The sequence below is a fragment of the Neofelis nebulosa genome, chromosome 4 (assembly GCF_028018385.1).
Source record: "Neofelis nebulosa isolate mNeoNeb1 chromosome 4, mNeoNeb1.pri, whole genome shotgun sequence".
In the NCBI taxonomy this organism is placed as follows: domain Eukaryota; kingdom Metazoa; phylum Chordata; class Mammalia; order Carnivora; family Felidae; genus Neofelis; species Neofelis nebulosa.
In genome coordinates, this window is record NC_080785.1 from 165,370,979 (window position 1) to 165,393,293 (window position 22,315).

Consider the following 22,315-nt stretch of genomic DNA (forward strand, 5'->3'; position numbering starts at 1 on the left):
CACTCAACTAAGAAATGAAACCTGGCTGACTATGTTGTACTTTTACTTCCTTTAAATTATGTCCTGAGGATCAATGCCCAGAAGCAGGATCGCTGGGCCAAAGGCTAGGACTATTCCAGGATCATGCCACCAGAAAACTCGTATGCGATAGATGCAGCCACCAACAAGGAATGAGCATTACTAGTTTTGCTTCAGTCACACCAGCGTCGAGTATTACCACTTTGATTTGATTGAATCGGGGCCGTTAACGTCTGTTTTCTCGTTCACGTTCTTGCATCCCATTACGCTGGTTGGGGCTTAGGAGGCCCCGCTGATATGCAGTGTGACACCAGAAAGACTGCTTTTCTCTTTCTATGTCTCCCCAAAATAAGAGGTGCTTCAACTAACATCTTTAGAGGGAAAAGAACTTACATTTATTGAGCAAGCATTACACGCCATGGCTGTGTGCTAAGCTCTTGGATGTGTTATCTTCTTCACCTATTCACCATCTACTTGCCGGACCCTTACTTGGTGCCAGACCCGGTTTTGGACATGGGACACAGAAGTGAGTGAAACAGACAACCACCATTGCTCTCGTAGACCCCACATTCCAGTGGGGAGCGAGAAACAATAATAACACACGTGAGTGAATATGTAACCATGTGGGAAACAAAGGTGCTACAGATACCAACAAAGGAGGGAAGGGGGATATGAAATCCTACAGGGCAGAGTTTAAATAGGGTGGTCAGAGGCAGCATCAGGGAGAAGGAGATGTTTGCATAAGGATTTAAAGACAGCGAGGGAGGCAGCATGGCGATGTCTAGGAAAACAGCATTCTAGGCAGAGAAGAGAGCCAGTGCAAGGGCCCTGGGGCAGCACCATGCCTGGCGTGTTGGAGGAAGAGGAAGGAGGCCCGTGGGGCTGAAGCAGAGTGGGCAAGGGGGAAAGAGGGAGGGAGGGAGGGCAGAGGGGGCGGGACAGGTTGTACAGGGTGTGGTGGGCCTCAGGGAGGACTTGGGCTTCTACCTGGGGTGGTGGGAGCCCTGGAGGGCTGTGGGCAGAGGGCAGGACGGGACTCAGGTGCTCACTGGTGTCCTCTGGTGGCCACTGTGGGGAGGACAGACTGGGGGGTGAGAGTGGGAGGGATCAGAGTGGCCATGACGGCACCTGTCCAGGGGACCCATCATGGGGCTGGACCAGCGTGGAGGCCCAAGACGTGGTTAGAAGCAGCCAGATTCTGGGTGTATGTTAAAGGTTAAGCCAGGATTTGCTGACAGCGTGCGCATGAGAGAGAGGGAGGAATCACGGATGACATCAAGATTTTTGAACCAAACCACTTGGAGGATGGGTGTTCTCTCCCTGAAGACTCCTTGGAGCCCATTGACTCCATGCGGTAGGGCTTAGCATTACTTCCGGTTTACAAATGCAGAAACTGAAACTCAGAGAAGTAAAACGAGTATCCCAAGGTCACACACAGCAAGAGTTGTCCTAGATGGGATTCAAACCCGGGCTGCCTCCAACCCTACGGCCTGCCTTATTTTGGGGACCAACTGTGTCTCTCCCTCCCAGAACTCCAGAACCTTCCCATTCTCCCTCACTTCTGTCTCCCATTGCCATGACAACGAAACCCAGTGCGTTAGTTTCCTATGGCTGCTCTAACAAATGACCACAAACTTGGTGGCTTCAAACAACACAAGTCTATTGTTCTAGAGGTCAGAGGTCTGACATGAATCTCACGGGGCCAAAGTCAAGCTCCTTCTGGAGACTTCCAGGGGAGAATCTGCTTCCTGGCCTTTTCCAGCTTCGAGGAGGGTCTGCCCGCACTCGGGGGCTGGCGGATGCCTCCCCCACCTGCAACGCCAGCAAAGCTCGGTCGAGTCCTTCTTACACTGAATCCTTTGAACACCGAATGCTGTACTTCCCTCTTCACTGTTTAAGGACTCAAGAGGTCAGACCGGACCCATGCAGTCGATCCAGAATAATCTGTCCATCTCATCAGCTGGTTGGTTAGCGACCCTAATTCCTCCGGCAAATTTACTTTCCCCTTTGCCGTGTAACATGACAAGTTCGTGGGTTTAGAGGGATTTGGATGTGGGCATTTTGTGGGGGACACCCTCATTCTACCCACCATATCCAGTGAGGTCACAAGGGCCTCTGTGACCTCATCATGCTCTGGTACCCAAATTGACAAGGTGGCTCTCCCACATGGTTGCTGGGTTTTGAATCTGGGCGTCCTAACCCTCCAGCTGCATGGGAGCCCAACCCGAGGGGGCTCAGAAGCCTTGCTTGAGAGTCCAGACCCTGTTTAAGAGGGTCAAGGCCTTACTCACCAAAGCCCCACCTCCAAGCCCACCCTCGCCCCCCTCCCGGAACCCGGGCTGTACACACGTGTATGGGTATGTGTTTGGGCACGTCGGTGAAAATGACCTGGAGCATCTCCCATCACAGCAGGTGAGTTTGGGAACTGTAGGTCTACCAGCACCCTCCCCCCCCCGGCCCCAGCCTGGCCGCTGGGCTACAAGACCATGCTGCCTGCCCCCTCTGCATGACCCACTCCCCTCCGAGCGGACCTGTAGCCCCACCTTGAAGCAGTGGGGACCGGGGTGGGCCTTTCACCTGGAGGGCTTTCTGGAGATTCGAGGAAAGAGCTCCAACCTGGCTCATAGTGTGGGTGGGAGCTGGGTCTGCCCTGCAGGTGCTGGACACAGGAGAGCAGCTGATGGTCCCCGTGGATGTCCTCGAAGTGGATAGCGAGGGGGCCCTCTGGAAGTTTCTGCTCTCGGGAGCCATGGCAGGCGCGGTATCCCGCACTGGCACGGCCCCTCTGGACCGAGCCAAGGTGTATATGCAGGTGCGCATAGAGTGCGGCGCGGGAGCCCTCGGGGTGGGGTTGGATGGAGGTGGAGAGGAGAGAGCGAGAGGGAGAGAGACGATGGAGGGCAGGTTGGGGGTGAGGGTGGGGCCGGGACGAGGGTTGGAGTCAGGAGAAGGCTGAATGGAGAGAAGAGCGAGGGTAGAACGGGAGCCAATGTGGAGGCGGCACGCAGATTGAACTGGGGGTAAGGGAATCGGGGATAGGGTCTTCGGATGGCCTTGAAGGCAAACTGGGCCTGGCGAGGAGAGGAAGATGAGGAGATGGGCCTCCGGGTGTGTGTGCTGCGTCGCAGAACTGTGGGGCTGGCCAGGGACAGAGTGGGGACAGGATGGGGTTGAGCTCCAAGCTGGGATGGAGGGGGAGATGAGGGCCGGGGGGGGGGGGTGCTCCTCACAGGGCCGGGGGCCTCCCTCCCCGCAGGTCTACTCCTCCAAGACTAACTTCATGAACCTGCTGGTGGGGCTCCGAAGCATGGTCCAGGAGGGGGGCTTCCGCTCCTTGTGGCGGGGCAATGGCATCAACGTCCTCAAGATTGCCCCCGAGTATGCCATCAAGTTCTCTGTCTTTGAACAGGTGGGCGGGGACGGCCTGCTTTCTCCAGGCCACACCTGTCTGCCACCCCTCACAAGCCCAGATCCCTACCCAAGACACACCTGCACCCTCTGGCCCCAGACCCAGGGTGGGTTCCAGCTAGGAAGATGGTGAGCGGTTCTCTCCTGCTCCTCTCTCCTCCCCCAGTGTAAGAATTACTTCTGCGGAGTGCACGGGTCCCCACCCATTCAGGAACGGCTGCTTGCCGGCTCCCTAGCTGTGGCCACCTCCCAGACGCTCATCAACCCCATGGAGGTAAGAGAATACCTCGTGGAAGAAGAAACAAGGTGAAAACCAGCTGCCAGTGGCTACATTTCCTCCTTCTTATCTCCCTCTTCCCCTCCTCCTCCTCATCTTCTCCTTCCTAGGAGGTGTGTGTCAAACCTTTATTCCAGATGCTCCCCACGTCTATTTACTGGACGGGTCCCCTCCTTTTCTCTTCAATGCCCCAAGATGCCACCTGTGTAATTTACTAAACTGTGTGTGTTTGGGTGTAATTTTGGCTTTCGTCTCCTTGCTCAGGAGGGTCTGTCCACACACTCATGTCTTTTTTCTTTCTTTGGGTGGGTGGGTGACAATTAAGATTTTATTTTTGTACAGCAGTTTTAGATTTACAGAAAAATTGAGCAGGAAGTACAGAGGTCCCTTATACCTCTCTCCACATGTACAAAGTTTCTGCTATTAACATCGCGCCCGGGGTGGTACATTTGTTGCAATCGATGAGCTGATACAGATACATTATTACTAAAGCCCGTAGTTGCCATTAGGTTTGCTCCTTGTATGTTCTATGAGTTTGTACAAATGTATAATGACATGTATCTGCCACTACAGGGTCATACAGAGTAGTTCCACTGCCCGAAAGATCCTCTGTGTTCCACTGACTCACCCCTTCCTGCTTCCCTCCTGAATCCCTGGAAACCACCAATCATTTTACTGCCGATATAGTTTTGCCTCCATTTCTTTATTTTATTAACTTATCTTAAGTGATCTCTACACCCAACGTGGGTCTTAAACTCACGACCCTGCGATCAAGAGTTGCGTGCTCCCCCCAAATGAGCCAGCCAGGCACCCCTGTAGTTTTATCTACTGTCTTTAATTTTTGAGGTTTGATCTTATGCTTTCTCACCACCGCCCCATCCTTTCTCTTCTTTATCAGGTCATTCCAGTTAGGTCTCCCATATAAACTTTAGGAGTAACTTGTCTAGTTCAGAAAACAAAGTCACCTATTGGTATTTTTTAGCAATGGAAAACATTTCCATTTGTTCACATCTCCTTTTATGTGCTTTAACGGTCTTTAAAAAAAAAATTTTTTTTTCCATATAATTCTTGCCCTTGACTAGTTAAATTTCCTCCAGGATATTTGTGTGCTGTTGCTACCTAACAAACTGCCACAGACTCAGTGGCCTCAAATGATACAGATTTATTATGTGTCTCTGTGGGTCATACCTGGGCCCTGGCTATTCGGGTCTTCTTCTTCTTTTTTTTTTTTTTTTTAATATTTTTATTTTTGAGAGACACACACAGCACAAGTGGGGGAGGGGCAGAGACAGAGCCACCCAGGCGCCCAGCTAGTCGGGTTTTCTGTTCAGGGTCCCATCAGGCTGAAATCAAGGTGCTGGTTGGGCAACAATGAACCCATGAGAGGCCTGGGTCTTCGGACAAGATTCCTGGTCGTTGGCAGGACTCAATTCTTGTTTCTTTCCTTTCCTTTTTCTTTTCTTTCTTTCTTTCCTTCTTTTTTTTTAGAGAGAGAGAGCTTGCAAGTGCACAAGTGGGGGAGGGGCAGAGAGAGAGAGAGAGACCTAGAATCTGAAGCAGGCTCCAGGCTCCAAGCTCTCAGCACAGAGCCCGACATGGGGCTTGAACTCATGAACTGTGAGATCATAAACTGAACCAAAGTCAGAGGCTTAACCAACTGAGGTACCCAGCACCCCGGCAGGATTCAGTTTCTTATGGTTGTAGGACTGAGGTCCTCAGCTCCTAGAGGCCACCCACTGTTCCCTGCCATGTGGTCCTCTCCACAACAGCCCGCTTGTTTAAGACGAACTGAAGAGTGTCTGGGATGCTCCCAAATCTCTCCGATTTCTTCTGTCTCTGGCAGCAGACTCTTTTAAAAGGCTCACCTGATTTGGTCAGGCCCACCCAGCACCATTTGTGTCATTTCACTTAAAGCCAACTGCTTAAGGACCTCCATTACATCTGCAAAATCCCTTCACTTTCATCATGTCATGTAACTTGTCAAGGGGAGTGATACCCAATCCTATTTACAAGTCTAGCACATTATCAAGGGCGGGGGGGCATACACATCAGGGGGTGGGAACCTCTTGAGGACCACCTTAGAATCCTGCCTACTGCACTTGGTGTGCAATTGTGGAGTGGCCAGTATTTTGATGTCGGGGCATTTCATACAAATCCCAATGTCTGGCTCCTCTTGGAAAACTGGCAAATCTGGCCACCTGGGCTCTGCATTCCCATGGCATTATGTCTGGCTGCCGCTAGGGGTAAGCGGCCACAGCCTCCACTCAGTCCACATCGCTTCCGTTAGCCTCCCGACCTCCGTCAGCACTTGAGCTTCTGAACCCTGGCTCAAGATCATACACGGGCCAAGGGGTCGGATGGCTCTGGGTTTGAAACTCAGCTCTGTGCACTTTTGAGCTTCAGCTTCTTCAGCTGTAGGATGGAGACAACAGCCGCTGCTGAGGGTCAATGAGCACATTCAGGTAAGCCACCTCCCTCCTCCCGCTCCCCAGGTGCTGAAGACGCGGCTGACCCTGCGCCGGACCGGCCAGTACAAGGGGCTGTTGGACTGTGCAAGGCAGATCCTGGAGCGGGAGGGCACCCGTGCCCTGTACCGCGGCTACCTGCCCAACATGCTTGGGATCATCCCCTATGCCTGCACCGACCTGGCCGTCTACGAGGTGTGGGTCCCCCACCCTGGGGCGGGGAGGGCCAGGAGTGGTATGAACCCAGGCCCGTCGTGAACGTCCTCCTGCCTCCTTTCTTTTGCAGATGCTCAGGTGTTTCTGGCTGAAGTCAGGCAGGGACATGGAGAATCCTAGTGGCCTGGTCAGTTTGTCATCTGTGACGCTGTCCACGACCTGTGGCCAGATGGCCAGTTACCCGCTGACTCTGGTGCGCACCAGGATGCAGGCCCAAGGTCAGACTAGCGCCACTAGCCACTGGACATGCCCCTCCCCTCGGCCTTGACTCTGAACTTTCTCATCCCCTGAAACTGACTCCCAAACTCTCCACATCTGATCCTGGCCAACTTTGCTGACCTCTGAGCCCACCAAGACTCACCCCCAAATCTGATCCCAGCCCTGAAATTAACCTACAAACCACTAAAATGAACATTTTAGTTCACTTAGTTCAACTGACCCCCACAAATGTCCCCAAACATGACCCAGGCCCCCATACTGGCCTGCAGTCATAGTTTCCCCAAAATGTCCCCCAACTTCTTCAAAACAGACCCAGCTCTTATTGGCTCCAAAAGTCAAAATTCCTGAAGTTCCTAAATTTGCTAAATCTGACTCTTAGATGTCCCAGTGTCATAGGAAGATGTCATAACCACTGCCCCCACTAACCTGGATACTCCCCAAATGTGGCTTCCCCAAATGGACGCTCAGCCCCTGAACCAATCCACAAACATCCAAACAGGTCCTCAGTTCACTACCCTAATCTTAAAAATATCCCCAAACTACCCCTTAGCACACTTGCCAAGTCTCCGGGAGATCTCAGAAGCTCCCTCCCAAATAAGCCTGAATGTTTTTTAGGATGCTCCTAAAAACAAATCCTTAAAACTCCCACTCTCCCCAAACTGACCAATTTCCTCTAAAAGTCTTCCAGACTCCTTCCCAACTGACCCCCACACCTCTGCCCCTGGCTTCACCCACCCCGCAACATTCTAGCCCCCCAGGAGACTGGATCAACTCTAAGATTTCCCCTGTTTCCACAGACACCGTGAAGGGATCAAACCCCACCATGTGTGGAATCTTCCGGCGGATCCTGGCCCAGCAGGGTTGGCCTGGGCTGTACCGAGGCATGACTCCCACCTTACTGAAGGTGTTGCCAGCAGGTGGCATCAGCTATGTGGTGTATGAGGCCATGAAGAAAACCCTGGGCGTATAGACAGTGTCTGGTCGACACACCCTGGGCAGAAATGGACAGGAGGGTCCAGTGTCCCCTGGCCCAAAGAGCCCTCCAGGCTGAGGCCTGAGGGGGGTGGGGCAGTTTTTGTCAGGAGAAGCAGTCTGGGGGCCTGGTCAGAAGATTCTTGGGGACCCCTCCCCAGGGTGCAGGCTGGGACTAGTCTGGACTCCAATTTGGCCCATTATGGCTTGTCCCGGCTTCAGGGTGACATGGTGGACAAGGAGACTATCTGAAATAAAGAGACGGTTTCTGCTGGATGGGTCTGGGATACCTGGGTCCAAGACAGGAGCTGGGTGTTTGGAATCTCTGGGTCTAGGAGGGGACTAGGAATCCTTGGTACCAGGAGATGAGTTGGGGACCTGGAATACCCTAGGTCTAAGAGGGAGCTGGTCGCTTCAGATATCTGGGTCCAAAAGTGGAAGCCAGGTACCTGGGATCCCGGGGGCCCGGAGTGGGGGCTGGATATCTTGGACCCCTTGTACCTGAATAGGAATTGTAAAGCTACCGGATACCTGGGTTCAGGAGAGAAATTGAGTACCTAGGACGGGTGCTTGTAGCTCAGATCCCAGACCTTATGTGAAGCGGGTGTGGGGTGTGGCATTAGGGTCCTAGGAGAGAACCAACGGCTCTAGACCCTTGCATTCTGGAGGGGAACTGGTTTCATTGAATCCTGGAAGAGAAGTGGGGGCTCTAGAATCCTGGGTGTTGAAGTGAAGGGATACAGGGGATCCCTGGGTTCCCTCCTACTCTTGGGCCATCCCACCCCCGGAAGCACCGATCTCCAAGACCTCGAGCAGGCCATGTGTTCGGCCTACCCAGTCAGGCTCCGGGGGCGCTAACTCAGACGTCAGGCCCGAATTCCCGCAGCCGGTCGGCACTGCCCACGTCGACTGCCATTCACTCCCGCTACCGCCAATCGCCTCTCGTCGTCTGGGTGGCCGGCTCCGCCCCAATGCAGCTGCGTTTCCACTGGCTCCCACCAAAACTGGGCACCTTTACTGCCTTCACTGCCATTTGTTTGCAGCGGTGTCTGTCACCTTGCACCGCCCCCACCGCCCAGCCATTGGCTTAGAAATCAAGGCTAGAAAAGGATTCTGGTTAACGGGGAAAGCAATCCTGTCCAAACCTAAGCTCGTCACCCAGGACTCGTCAGGAATTGGGTTAAATCGACTGCCAATCTTGACAAGAACCGCCTCCTGCGTGTACTCATTGGCTTGCGTGCACGATTATCTCACCTGGCGCCCGCCCAGCCTGTTGAAAGGGGCCTTTCGTCAGTCCCTCCTTCCCGTCCACTTGACTCTCTGGAGCCGTCAATCCGGCTCTGAAGTCGCCCCGTAGTTCTGGAACTCCCGCTTCATTGGGCCTCCTGCCCTTTCGGGTCTCCTCGATTTGCCCGCCCAGGACCGGCAGCCGGCAGCCCACTGCCTACGAGAGCTGTCGGTCACGCGGCGCCTCCCGCCCACTGCCTGTCGCGGCACTCCGATTGGCCGCTCGCCTCCGGAGCCCGCGATTGGTGTCCCAGGAGCGGCGGCCGCCTCCCATTGGCCTGGCTGCGCCGTCCGTCACGCCGGCGGCGGGAGGGGGCGTCCCTCTCCCCCCTCGTCGTCTTCCCAGCCGCTGGGTTCCCAGAGTGCTCCGCGGCCGTGTGGAGCGAGGCCTTGTTCCCGCGTTGAGCCGCCGCCGCCGCCGCCTCCTCCTCAGCTTCAGCCTCCGCGCCAGGCCCGGCCCCGCCGCGCCATGTCGGACTACAGCACAGGAGGACCCCCGCCCGGGCCGCCGCCGCCCGCCGGCGGCGGCGGGGGAGCCGGGGGAGCGGGAGGCGCCGGGGGAGGCCCTCCGCCGGGCCCGCCGGGCGCGGGGGACCGGGGCGGCGGCGGCCCCGGCGGCGGCGGCCCGGGCGGGGGGTCGGCCGGGGGTCCCTCCCAGCCGCCCGGCGGGGGAGGCCCGGGGATCCGCAAGGACGCCTTCGCCGACGCCGTGCAGCGGGCCCGCCAGGTGAGGAGGCCGCGGGCCTGAGGGGCGCGCGCGGGCGGGGGAGGGGGCGGGGTCACGCGCGCGCGCGCGGGGTCGCGGGTGGGGGGGGCGAGGCCGCCGCGGGGTCACGTGGGGCGGTAGGCGGGGGCCAGGGCCGCTCGGGGTGTCTCCAGTGGCCCCCAGCGGGTGACCCCCTGCAGGGGCATGGGGCGTCCGGGGGGTCGCCAGGAGTGGCCCCTGGATGTTCAAGGGGCTCCGGAAAGCGGGGACTCACTTGGGGAGCCCTTCTCTTAGGACACCCGAGGGCGTGCTCCCCTCTCCTGGAAGCAAAGTGTCCACCTTCCCCGGGGGACGGTCTTGGCGTTGCCCTCATCTCCCCATCAGGGTAGAGGGCCCCGTTTGCCCCCAGCCCAGTCGCATTTTTGTCTGCTCCCTGGGCAGAAGGGACTTCGAGAGGAAAACAGCTCTTCCTCTTCAGCCTGGAAAGTGGAAGAGGGACCCTTCTGCTATCAGAGCGGCCGAGCACTTAGGCGAAATGGGGAGGGTAGGCATAGGGGCTGGCTCTTTTTGATGCTTCCGGTGCCTTGAAAGCGTGGTCTGCCTCTTTTGGAAAGGGGGGAGGGTCCCACCACTGTGTTTTGAGGCGTGATGGTAACGTGGAGGTGTCACATGCTGGTGTGACCGACCTCCCCGGCTCCATTTGCGGCCTCCCCACGTCCTGGAGGGAAGGAGGCCTGTAGAATGGGAGAACTTTGCCGCCCTCCCGGGAAGCCGATGGTTCAGTGCCTCCAGGGCAGAGTGGGAGGTCCCGTTAGGTGAACGCCCTGTTCCCCCGCCCCGTGTGGTCTGTGGCTTTCTCACCTATGAGATGGGACAGGTAGGGTTCTAATGTGCACTTAATCTGGACGCCCACCCGAGTGCTTTAACTGAGAAGCAGTTACAACGGGGAGAGTTAATAGGAAAAAGTCTTCATCCTAAGAGCTTTGGCCCCCAAGTGTTAAAAAAAAAAAAAAAAAATGGGGAGAGGTGGAAGATAGATCCTCAGCTTAGCTCATGGTTTGTGTTTCTTTGGAAAACTTGTGATAATCCCACAAACGGACTCTGGTTTTAAATTTGTTGGATCAGGCTTGTTTGAAGTTGTTCTTCACGTGTCTAAAATGTAACATGTGTGCCCCAAGAGGGTCTTTTGTTTTGGTGGAACGAAGGTTTCAGATGCCTTTAAGCAAAAACGTCCCCACAGTTTGTTCAACAGATACAAAGATTTTGAGGGTGAGGGAGATAAAGGAAAGTTGTGCTCTTTAACATCTCAGAAGAGTGGGGCTACAGTCACACGTTCTGGTTCTCTGGTTCCCTCGTGGAGGCAACCTGGGGACCCTCTCGAGAGCAGATCAGTGTGGCTTGCCCGTCGGATCACGAGCAGCGAAGGTACAAATCTCATCCAGAAAGGGAGTTTTGAAATTCCTGGATGACTCTCGAACGCTGAGTCCTTGGGTGGGTTCCGAGAAGTTGAGCCGAGCACCCGGGAAGGTTGGGTTTTGGTGGTAATCTTGTGTGCTTGCAATTTTGTTTCTAGATCGCAGCCAAAATTGGAGGCGACGCTGCTACCACAGTGAATAACAGCACTCCTGATTTTGGTTTTGGGGGCCAAAAGAGGCAGTTAGAAGATGGAGGTAACTGTAACTACCTGCTGGGAGGAAGGCCTGGGGGTGGCCTTTGTTTGGCCCAGAGTCCGGGGGAAGCCCACTGCCATTTGGTCTTTTAAAACCTCAGCCGTCCCAGCTTTGTTCGTTCTTTTTGTTCGGGCTGCCTTTCTGGGGTATCAGGTGGCTGAGAGGAGCAGATTGTGACTAGGTCCAAGTTGTAAGTTCTCAAGATTGTTCCTCCCCTTCTGGTAGGCTTGGGAAGTGCTCACGGTTTTATCGAGGCCCCACAGAAGTGCAGTGTGGCTGGCCCTAGGGCGTGCAGCACTGCCCACGGCAGCCAAAGTGATCAGTGTGGGGATCAACCCACACCGGACTTTCACCCCGGCCCTCCTTGCCCCTGGACTCGAGTGTTGCCGTCCTTGTTCCCATTCGGAAGGACCGTTTCACCCTTAGTGCTGGTGGTGGGACTGGTGGAAGTCTGTCCCTCTTCTGGGGTTGGTCCCTGCTACTCTCCTGTCTGGGCTCTGGGGGTGGGGGTGGGGGAGGGGGGGTTGTTTGCCAGGCCGTGTGGCACCAGCATCAGATTTGAGGCAGCTGTGGGTGGGTGGGTGCAGCATCTGACATCCTCTCTCTTTCACAGACCAACCGGAGAGCAAGAAACTGGCTTCCCAGGGAGACTGTAAGTCCATTGGATGATGCAGGCAGAGGGCAGTGTCAGGGTCTTAAGAGGTTTTTAGGAGTCGGGAGCTGGAAGCTCTAGGCAGAGGGCATCTGTCCTTTGTGGAGGCTCTGGGTATTCATCATCTGGGGTCCATGAGCTCTAGGGATCCCAGAGCCCCCAGAGATTGACGCAGGGACAGTCAGTGGGTGTGCTGATGTGAGGTGGGCTTATCACACTTGAGCGCTCAGGAAGGCTCAGAAGCACTCTAGTAAGTTCCAGCCACTCCTCACGCAGGCAGGAGTGCCGGGGGGCCAGCAGTGTTCAGGGTCCCGAGGAGGAGCCAAGCCAATCTTTGCTTTGGGTTTTCTCTCTGCAGCCATCGGTTCTCAACTTGGACCCATCCATCCTCCCCCCAGGTAAGTCGCGATTTGGAGAACGCTTGTTTCCTCGTCTGTCAGCTGTCTTCTGGCCTTCCTTGCTGATGTGGGGAGAGCTGTGTCGGGGGGTACACCGTTTTACGGCCTCGTCCCCACTGCTACTTGGCCAGAGAGAGGCCCAGGAGGCAGAGGAGCAGCATTTGCTCCTATGTTGGTCTGTGTGTAGGGCCTAGGGAGGGGAGGGGAGGGGAGCATGTGGCCATGATGAAGGAGGGGGTGGTCTCTGTGCACTGTGGTGAGACCCTCAGCAGACAGCCATCTTCCCAAAAGGGCAGGGGGCTGGCCGTGGGTTTCTTGTCCGCCTTCTGCAAATGTTTGAGCCCCGAGAGCTGATGGGGCTTGGGGTTCTTAACTTTTTTGCCCCCCAGAACGAGTCCAGTGGATCTGACATAGAATTGTTCGTGAAGGACCACGTTGTTTCACTTTTTAATTACATAAAATATAGTAAGGGCTGACTAGAGAAAGGGCGTGAAAAAGATACAGGTCTTTTTTCTCTTGAGTCTAGAGACCTGAAATGACTATCGGAATTCTGTAAACGGTCTGAGTGTTCGCTCTTGTCCCGAATCAGTGGAACAGCACTAGTTCAGGGGCCACGCTGACCTCAACCAAGCCTCTCACGGCCCGAATGGGGAAGATGAGTCCTCGAGAGGTTGAGTGGCTTGCTGTGGGGAGAGGGGGTCCTGTACTCTCTTAGGGTTCTGCTTAGGCCCGCCCTTGGTGGGAAGCAGGGCCAGAGGCTGGAAGCACCAAGGACCCTGCAGGTTAGGAGCTGTGGCCTAGGAACAGGTTAGGAGCTCTGGCTTCCAGCGGCCTTTTCTGCTGGAGACTCTCCTGTCTCTTCCATTCCCCTCCCCCTGTCTTCTTTCCCACTTGAGACTGATTGTTACCATCTGTCTTTGCAGGACTTCAATGACAGAAGAGTACAGGGTCCCGGATGGCATGGTGGGACTAAGTGAGTGGGTCACTGTGGGATGCCCGTCACGCCCTGTCAGGGACCGCGCCCTGGGAGCCCCTGTTGGCCCAGAGCCTTTGGTCTGAGCTCCGCTCTCACCTGTCCACTCTGGGCAGGGAGGATGGTGGGGCTCTCTGGGGCGGGGAGGCCAGGAACCCCTGCCACAGTCTCCTCAGCGCTAGGGGACCCTCACCAATCCTTTCTATTTTTTCCTTTTTCTCCACCTAGTCATTGGCAGAGGAGGTGAACAGATTAACAAAATCCAGCAGGATTCAGGCTGCAAAGTCCAGATCTCTCCAGGTAGGAGAGCCAGACTTGTGTCACGACGGGCGTGGGGGGTTGGGCTGGACTCCGACAGGACAGAAGTGAAATGGGTTGGTGTTCACCGAGTGCTTTCTGTGTGCCGGGCTCAGAGCAGGGTCTCCACTTGTACAGCACGGTGCCCTGCGGTGTGGCTGCAACTCTGGTTTCTTCCATTGTACGCTTGCAGGGGGAGGGCTGACGTGGAGAGTCGAAAATTGAATATAGGAAGTCTTGTTCTAGGGGCGTCTGGGTGGCTCCGTTGATAAAGCGTCTGACTCTTGATCTTAGCTCAGGTCTTGATCTCAGGGTCGGGAGTACAAGCCCCGCATTGGGCTCCATGCTGGGTTTGGAGCCTACTTTAAAAAAAAAAAAAAAGTCTTGTTTTAGCTCCCGCTCTAAGCGATTAGTTAAGTCACCATCTGAACTAAGCACCTGGTGGAAAATCAGTGAGAACGTGTGAAGCGGGGAGGTGCATTCAGGGGAACGACTTTGAGGCCAGGCCTAGATTTGAAGGCCAGGCAAGGACTGCTGTGCAGGGGTGTCTGAGGACTTGCTCTAACGTAGTGGCCTTCATAGGCCGTGGAGAGTGCATGTGTGGTCCTCTACGGTGGCAGAAGTGGCCTAGGTTCAGGACATCTCCTTCCATCTCGTCTTTGTCCCTGAAAGATCCGTCGCCTTTCCTGGACTGTGAGCTTCCTGACCTTGGTCTTGCATAGAGCAGCCTCCCGGGTGTTTGGCAAGGTAGTGGTTTGTCAGGCCACTGAATGGTGGCAGAAGTGGCCACTGGTAGTACAACTTTCGTCATCTCCATAGAAAGCCTTTCTCCGGTGTCCATAGACTCGGAAAGGCATTGACCCTGTCTCTTTTCTCCAGACAGCGGTGGCCTACCAGAGCGCAGCGTATCCTTGACAGGAGCCCCGGAGTCTGTCCAGTAAGTCCCTTGCTGGGCCCTTGTGATGAGGGGAGCAAGCAGAAGGTCTCTCCATCCTTTGGAAAGTTGGGGGCGTCGCCCTCGCCAGGGTCTGTACTGATTTTCGATTCCCCTGACTCCGAAGATCTGGGAAAACAACCCGAATGGCCCCAGCCCTAGCCCTGGGGATGGACCCTCTTCCTCGTCATCATTTGCCAGACACGCGTGTCGGACTCACCTTCTTCCCTTTGAGCTGGACGGGGCTGTCAGGCCAGTACTCTCTCAGGTGTCTCAGTCCCAGTCTTCTCCTTCCCAGGAAAGCAAAGATGATGCTGGATGACATCGTCTCTCGGGGTCGTGGGGGCCCCCCAGGACAGTTCCACGACAATGCCAACGGGGGCCAGAACGGCACTGTACAGGAGATCATGATCCCCGCAGGGAAGGCTGGCCTGGTCATCGGCAAAGGTGGCGAGACCATTAAGCAGCTGCAGGTGAGGGCTGGGACGGAAGCTCCTCCTGTCCCAGGAAAGTCTCCTTCCTGCATCTGCGTGTGCATACCCCACCGGCTGCTTTGCCAGAGCCTCTTACCCTTGTGGTCATATCTGCCCCACCCACGTGCACTAGCCCCAGAAAGTCCTTTGAAAGCCCGGCACTGACTATCCACATTGGTTGTGAAGGAACGAGCTGGAGTGAAGATGATTTTAATTCAAGATGGCTCCCAGAACACGAACGTGGACAAGCCTCTTCGCATCATTGGGGATCCTTACAAAGTGCAGGTGAGAACCCCGGGGTGTTGGGGCACCTGGAGAAGTGAGTGACAGATGGGGCTCGGGATTTGATTGAAAGGGGAAGCAGTATTCGAGAGTGCTCTCATGCTGAGCTGTCCCTCCCAGTGCTGGACACAAGTAAGAGGCCTAAACTCTGATCTTTCATTTTCCTATCTGGAAAATGGGGGTTGCTGGCCATCCTTCCTCCTCCCTCTCTCGGGACGGCAGGGCAGGAGCTCAGCGGGGCGCTGATGGGCTCAGCCTCGGCCCGTGGGCCCTTGGGTGGTGGGATGCCGGGGGAGCGGTGTTGGAGTAGAGCGTGCCCTGTGTGTTTGCAGCAAGCCTGCGAGATGGTGATGGACATCCTCCGGGAGCGTGACCAGGGTGGCTTTGGGGACCGGAACGAGTACGGATCCCGGATTGGCGGGGGCATTGACGTGAGTGCGGGCCTACCCCGATAATGGAGGGCCATGGGCTGGGTGTGGTGGGTGGAGGGCGCCACAGCTTCGGGGACAGGACCCAGCTGGACCCTCCTCCGCCCCTCCCTCAGGTGCCGGTGCCCAGGCATTCTGTCGGGGTGGTTATTGGCCGGAGCGGAGAGATGATCAAGAAGATCCAGAATGATGCTGGTGTGCGGATACAGTTTAAGCAAGGTCAGGGGCTTCGCCGAGTAGATGAGCTGGCTGGAGGGCGACTGTGTCCACCAGCTGTGTCCTAGGGAGTCTTCCGAGAGTCCGCTGAGATGCCTTGGCACCGCGGTGTGAACCTTGTTGAGTTTGGGACCTCCTTGTGGTGCCTCCTTCGCCACAGCGGAAGAGGGCACAGCCATGTGAGACGGTTGCTGAGGGGCACACTTCCCAAGTCCAAAGGCGATGTCTTCTGTCACCAGATCTGTCCCTTTTCCTCTTCCCTACCACGTAGCCCATCCTGACTGGGGGCGGCCTGGACCAGATCAGATCACTGCCCCAGCTCAGTCTCCCAAGTGGCAGGCCTGTGGGGAGGAAGGATTGTTCTGTTGCCTTTCAGAGGTCTGTTGTCCTTTTTAGCTCAGTAAAAGGTACCTATTAGTCCCGGGGTGCCCCAAACAGGAAGAAGCCTCGGCTGCCACCCTGTCCTAAGTGGTCGGTTTTCTCATCTGGAAATGTGGGCCCACCGGCGTCTCCCGCCCGCTCCTCAATACTTGGGAGTGTGGTGAGCGGCAGTTTGAGCCCGAGATATTTCTGACACCTGGCTTGGCACAATGTCTATCTCGCAGAGGCGGTGTTATGGGGGCTTGGTGTTGTGCTTTTCCTTAAAATCCATCTCTGTTCTGTGGGTGCCGGCTTCAGATGATGGGACAGGTCCCGAGAAGATAGCTCACATAATGGGGCCCCCAGACCGGTGTGAGCACGCAGCACGGATCATCAATGATCTCCTCCAGAGCCTCAGGGTAGGTGGCACCGGGGTGTGCGGCCAGCAGCTGGTGGGTGCAGAGGGGGGCTGGCCCGGCCCCACCAGAGGAGTCCAGGGGCCAGGCTGGCTTTCTGTGTTCACTCCCTCTCCTCCCTGTCTTGCAGAGTGGACCCCCAGGCCCTCCAGGGGGTCCTGGCATGCCCCCGGGGGGCCGGGGGCGAGGAAGGGGCCAAGGCAACTGGGGCCCCCCTGGTGGAGAGATGACCTTCTCCATCCCCACTCACAAGTGTGGGCTGGTCATCGGCCGAGGTGAGTAGGCCCCACCTGCGCCCCACATGCACTCCACTCTTCTCCTGCCCTCTCCTGCCTGCCCTTCACGGCCTGTGGCTCCCACAGGTGGCGAAAATGTGAAAGCCATAAACCAGCAGACAGGCGCCTTTGTGGAGATCTCCCGGCAGCTGCCGCCCAACGGGGACCCCAATTTCAAATTGTTCATCATCCGGGGCTCACCCCAGCAGATTGACCACGCCAAGCAGCTCATTGAGGAAAAGATTGAGGTGGGCTCGGGACCCGGCTCCTGTTTCTCAGCCGCCCCCCCTTCCTTCCACTGACCATCTGCTGCTCCTTCCTCCAGGGCCCCCTCTGCCCAGTTGGACCAGGCCCAGGGGGACCAGGCCCTGCTGGCCCCATGGGGCCCTTCAACCCCGGGCCTTTCAACCAGGGGCCACCTGGGGCTCCCCCGCAGTGAGTATTGGTCTCCGTCTTCTGGGATTTGGGGCTCAGGGGCTGCTGTGCCGGCAGGAAGAGCCACGGGCCCCGTTTTCACCCACATCAAGATGTGCTGATAGTCTCGGCCCTAGGCACGGCCCAGCCCAGCCTCCTGTTCCACAGACAGCACAGATGTTGACCGTGGTCTCCCACCTAATGGGCAAACTCAGGGAGGTTGCATTTGGGGGACTTTCACATCCCAGAGCAGCACAGTGTGTCTCTTTTGGCATTGATCGTCTCGCCTTTTCCTGGGCGAGGAGCCTGTGGCCGGCCGGGCCTGGGCTCCTTTCCTGCCAGCCGGGCCTGCCCCCGTGGAGCGACAGTCCCGGCTCACCCGTCGCCCCTTCTCTGTCCTGCAGTGCGGGGGGGCCGCCTCCTCACCAGTACCCACCCCAGGGCTGGGGCAATACCTACCCCCAGTGGCAGCCACCTGCTCCTCACGACCCAAGTAAGTAGGCTGCCCGGATGCGGGGCAGGGCAGGGCGTGGCTGCCCAGGTGGGGAGGGCAGGGCTGGCCTCCCGCACCGCCCCTCAGCCCACCCCGCCCTCCCACAGATAAAGCTGCAGCCGCCGCAGACCCCAATGCCGCCTGGGCCGCCTACTACTCACACTACTACCAGCAGCCCCCAGGCCCCGTGCCCGGCCCTGCGCCAGCCCCCGCGGCCCCACCTGCCCAGGGCGAGCCCCCTCAGCCCCCACCCGCCGGCCAGTCGGACTACACTAAGGCCTGGGAAGAGTATTACAAGAAGATTGGTGAGTGTGCGGGCGGCCTCGGGGGCTCAGGCCGGAGGCTGGTGAGAGGCAGCCAGGTCCCGGTGCCGTCCGTCCTCTGACCTCCCGCCGCCTCCCTCCGCAGGCCAGCAGCCCCAGCAGCCCGGAGCACCGCCACAACAGGACTACACGAAGGCCTGGGAGGAGTACTACAAGAAGCAGGGTGAGCTGCCGGGGGCTCTGGGGGCGGGGCAGCGCTGGGTCCAGGCCCTCCAGCTCCCGGCCTCACTCGCTCACCCTCTGCTTGCCCGCAGCTCAAGTGGCCACCGGAGGGGGTCCGGGAGCGCCCCCAGGCTCCCAGCCAGACTACAGTGCCGCCTGGGCTGAATATTACAGACAGCAGGCCGCTTACTACGGACAGACTCCTGGTCCCGGCGGCCCCCAGCCTCCACCCACACAGCAGGGACAGCAGCAGGCAAGTGGGAATTGCCACCCTCCTCCTCCTCCTTTTTCCTTCCAACCCCCGGCCACCGTCCATCCTGCCTTAGTGGGTAGCGCCGGAAATCCCTTCCCCTGCGGGGTGTGTCCTTGATGCCTGCAGCGGGGGCCGTGTGGCCAGAGGTCTCCGGGAGTCCCCACGAGCTGGGGAAGTGTGCGCTGGGTCCAGAGGTTAAACGAAGAGGCCTCCCTGCGCCGGCCCGCTTGTTCCTGTGTCACGCTGTCGCGATGCTGGGGGAGAGCGCGAAACCAATACAAGGTGGAACTGTTGAACTGGTGGGTAGTCCTGGGGGTGGGGGGGCAGGCCAGCGGCACAGACGTCGGTCGCCATCCTGGCTGCTCGCTCGCTCACTCAAAATCTGGCCACTCGGGAAGAAAACGGATGTGTTTTCCCCTCTCCGCGTTACTTTTTTGGGTTTTGTTCCTGGCATTCTTTTATTTTTAACCCCACGGTCTTTCCCCCGTGTCCAAGTGACTGTGTGTTGCAGGCGGCCCCCGCGCGGGTCAGCCCTGGCTCTGCTGGGACTCGGGGAGCTTGCCAAGGGGGCCGGCCCCAGGGCGCCCCCCCCCCCCCCGCACCCCCTTCTCCGCCCCCTTCCCCAGGCTCTGCCTCCTCCGCTCTCGCGCCTGCCTCTGTGTCCCGGTTTTGTCTGTGAAGTGGGCATGACGATCGCCGCCACCTTCCAACCTACCTCACAGGGGTGTTGTGGGGACACCGTGATCTCTGACATTGTCATGTTGTGATGCGCCGGAGCACCTGCCTTTCTGAGGACAGAGGGCACCCCTCCTCCCTCCCAAACCCCAAGCGCGCTTCTCTCCTCCCCCCCCCCCCCCCCCCCCGCCCTGCTCTGTCTCTGCGGCCCCCCCCACCCCGCTTCTCTCCTCCTGGTCTTTACGTCACTCTTTCTCCTCCTCCTCCTCCATCAAGGAGCCAGTCTGACTTCAGCCGAGTTCCCCGGAGCACTTGCCTAGACAGTTACAGCTCGCCACAGGTTCAGGGGAGGGGCTTCCTGGCCCCCTCCTCGCCACCGTCCCCCCCAGTCTTCCGCCCCTTCCTCCCCTCCCCGTAGTGACCGATTCCTATCTCTTCCCTCTCCGCAGGCTCAATGAATCGAATGAATGTGAACTTCTTCATCTGTGAAAATCTTTTATTATTTTTTTTCCATTTTGTTCTGTTTGGGGGCTTTTTTGTGTTCTTTTTTTTTTTTTTTTTTTTTTTTTTTCCCTCGTTTGTTTGGCGAGAGAGCGATGGCTGCTGTGGGGGGTGCTGGGGGCGCCCTCGCTGTGAGTGGCTTGGAGGTCATGCCCTGGGCGATGCTGGGCTCTCACTCTCTCGCTCATTCTGTGTGTCTCATGCTTTTTTTCTTTCAAAATTGGGATCTTTCATGTTGAGCCAGCCATAGAAGATAGAATTAAATCTCTGCCAAAAAAAAAAAAAAAAAAAATTTAAATATAAAAAACACAAAAAGCAAACAAAACCTATAAAATTATATATATATATATAAAAATCTCTATCCCTTCCTGAAACTGCCTCTTTCAGGGGAAAGCAATTCATTTTCTTCCTACCACCCTTGGCCCTCTTCGTGTTTTTAAAATAAACTTTTAAAAAGGAAAAAAAGTCACTCTTGCTATTTCTTTTTTTTAGTTAGAGTTGGAACATTCCTTGGACCAGGTGTTGCTATTTCAGGACCCCCCCCTTCTCCCCCCTCAGTCGAGCCCCTCGGCCTCTGCTCCTCCTCTTTCCTCCCGCCTCGCTCGGCTCCCCTGCAGCCCCTCCCGCCGCCCCCTTCCCCCCCCCCCCCTCCCGGGACTGGTCTTGTGTTTCAACTGTTCAAGAGGACATTGAAACTGAAAACAAATTGAGAACAAAACAAAAAATTGTATGGCAGTTTTTACTTTTTATCGCTCGTTTTTAACTTCACAAATAAATGATAACAAAACCTCCCCGTGTCTGCTGGGTGCCGTCTCTTTCTCTCCTCTCTCCCCCTGTAGAGTTTTGAAGCAGATGTTTGTTCGTTCTTTATAGATGTTGTAAAAGCCTGATAATGGTGATTGGAAATTACAAGCTTTGTGTTGTGTTTTTTCTTTCTTTCTTTCTTTTTTTTTTTTTTTTAAGAAAAAGAATTATAAGAAAAAATAGTTTTCTGCAGGCGCATTGTGCTTTCCTAACCCCCTCCCCTTTTTTTGGTTAAATAAAGTGCTTTTTGTCTAAAAACTGCGTGCTGGCCGCAGTTGTGTTTGTAGAGGAAACAAGTTGAAGAGGAACAGGGGTTGGCCTCTCAGAGTGGGGTGTGGGCCCCCCGAAGACTGCCCTTCTTGGGTTGCCTTGCAGAAAGGGCAATAGCAGGTTGAGCCCCGGTTCCCTCTGGGAACATGGGGAGCAAGGCACCCGGGAGGGTCCCTGGGGACAGACGTTTCCATGGATGCAGCCCGCCAGCACAGCAAACCCATGGCTGTGCCTCTCGGGAGTCCCACCCGCCTTGATGCGCACCTGGCTGGGTCCTAGTCTGTCGGCGTCCCCCCAGGTGGAAACCTGGCCTGTGAAGGGAAATGGCACAAGTTCCAGTGCTTGGTGTGCGGCCGTGGCCTCCCAAGACGGGAGATGGGAGAGTGAGCTGAGGGGCCATGTGAGCTCTCTGGCCCAGGGGTAACCACCTTGAGACATAGTAGATGGCTGTAGGGTTCCTTTTGGGTGTGTAGTTGGATGCTAACACAGATCCGGTTTCCCATTCAGGATCCAGAGGCCTGGGCCCACAGGCCCCAAGGGCAGCGCCACTGGAGCCCTCAACAGCTCGCAGCCCCCCCAAGGCCTCATCCGGATTTGTTAGGAACCTACCCCTGTGGGTGGTGGCCCCCAGTCAGCCCACCCTTGTGCTGCCTTGGCCCAGAAAGGGGCTGTCCGCTTGGGTTAAAGCCTGGCCTCCTGTCACCAGGTCTCTTCCCTCACAGGCCCTGCACCCCTTCTGAGCCCTGTGTGGGCTCTGGGATGAGGGGAGAGGCAGGGCCCCCAGCCTCTCCCGTCACTGACAGAGCAGCACTGGGCAAAATGTCTTGTGGAGCAGCTTCTGCCAAGATCTAGAAGAGGGGGAGCAAGAGGTCAGTTCTGAGTAGCAGCAGGGACCCTGTCCTCCAGCCCTCCACTGAGGCGGAAGCAGGTTAGCAGGCCTCTTCACTAAGAGCCCACAAAGAATCGGGAGGTGTGATGCCAGAGCCACGCGAGTGAGAGAAGAGGGAAATGGGTCAGTCAGGAGGGCTGCAACACAGCGTTCCGTATCACAGCTGGCCACTCGGCCACCCGAGCCCGGTGGAGACCCTGTCCCCTGGAGCAGGCCTCGGGAGGAAGGATGGTGTGGGGAACTGCCTCCTCCAGGCTGCTGCCCTCGCATCCCACCCTCGGCGGTGAGAGCCGGTTGCACAGGGCACGCAGTTCATTTTAGCCTCTGCAGCACTCCTACTTTCCACCGGAGAGAAAAGCAGAGAAACTGGGTGGGTCACTTTAATAATTAAAATATCCCTGGGATGCCTGGGTGGCTCTGTCGGTTGAGCTTCTGGCCTCAGCTCAGGTCACCATCTCACAGTCTGTGAGTTCAAGCTCTGCGTCCGGCTCTGTGCTGACAGTTCGGAGGCTGGAGCCTGCTTCGGGTTCTGTGTCTCCCTCTCTCTCTGCCCCTCCCCTGCTCGTGCTCTCTTTCTCTAAGATAAACA

The 22,315-nt window shown here is 56.8% G+C and overlaps 2 protein-coding genes across 4 annotated transcripts; both read left to right on the plus strand.

Moving 5' to 3' along the window:
* The first annotated feature begins 1,116 nt into the window (after positions 1–1,116).
* On the plus strand, positions 1,117–7,849 carry SLC25A41 (solute carrier family 25 member 41). Of its 2 annotated transcripts, none has more exons than XM_058728270.1 (7): positions 1,117–2,430; positions 2,675–2,830; positions 3,275–3,427; positions 3,593–3,700; positions 6,196–6,363; positions 6,455–6,602; positions 7,401–7,849. In XM_058728270.1, the coding sequence occupies exons 1-7, from the start codon at positions 2,230–2,232 to the stop codon at positions 7,571–7,573; spliced, it is 1,107 nt and encodes a 368-aa protein (XP_058584253.1). In that variant the 5' UTR covers positions 1,117–2,229; the 3' UTR covers positions 7,574–7,849. The 2 variants fall into 2 exon arrangements, with proteins under 2 accessions (XP_058584253.1, XP_058584254.1); XM_058728271.1 differs by having other exon boundaries at positions 2,346–2,430; positions 2,646–2,830.
* Positions 7,850–9,218: 1,369 nt separating this feature from the next.
* On the plus strand, positions 9,219–20,554 carry KHSRP (KH-type splicing regulatory protein). 2 transcript variants are annotated; one of them, XM_058728263.1, is made up of 20 exons: positions 9,219–9,589; positions 11,142–11,238; positions 11,852–11,890; positions 12,249–12,288; positions 13,212–13,261; positions 13,490–13,561; positions 14,438–14,495; positions 14,791–14,965; positions 15,152–15,250; positions 15,580–15,678; positions 15,792–15,894; positions 16,570–16,670; positions 16,798–16,942; positions 17,030–17,190; positions 17,268–17,377; positions 17,761–17,849; positions 17,957–18,154; positions 18,258–18,335; positions 18,427–18,587; positions 19,712–20,554. In XM_058728263.1, the coding sequence occupies exons 1-20, from the start codon at positions 9,332–9,334 to the stop codon at positions 19,718–19,720; spliced, it is 2,142 nt and encodes a 713-aa protein (XP_058584246.1). In that variant the 5' UTR covers positions 9,219–9,331; the 3' UTR covers positions 19,721–20,554. The 2 variants fall into 2 exon arrangements, with proteins under 2 accessions (XP_058584246.1, XP_058584245.1); XM_058728262.1 differs by having other exon boundaries at positions 18,427–20,554.
* Positions 20,555–22,315: the final 1,761 nt, after the last annotated feature.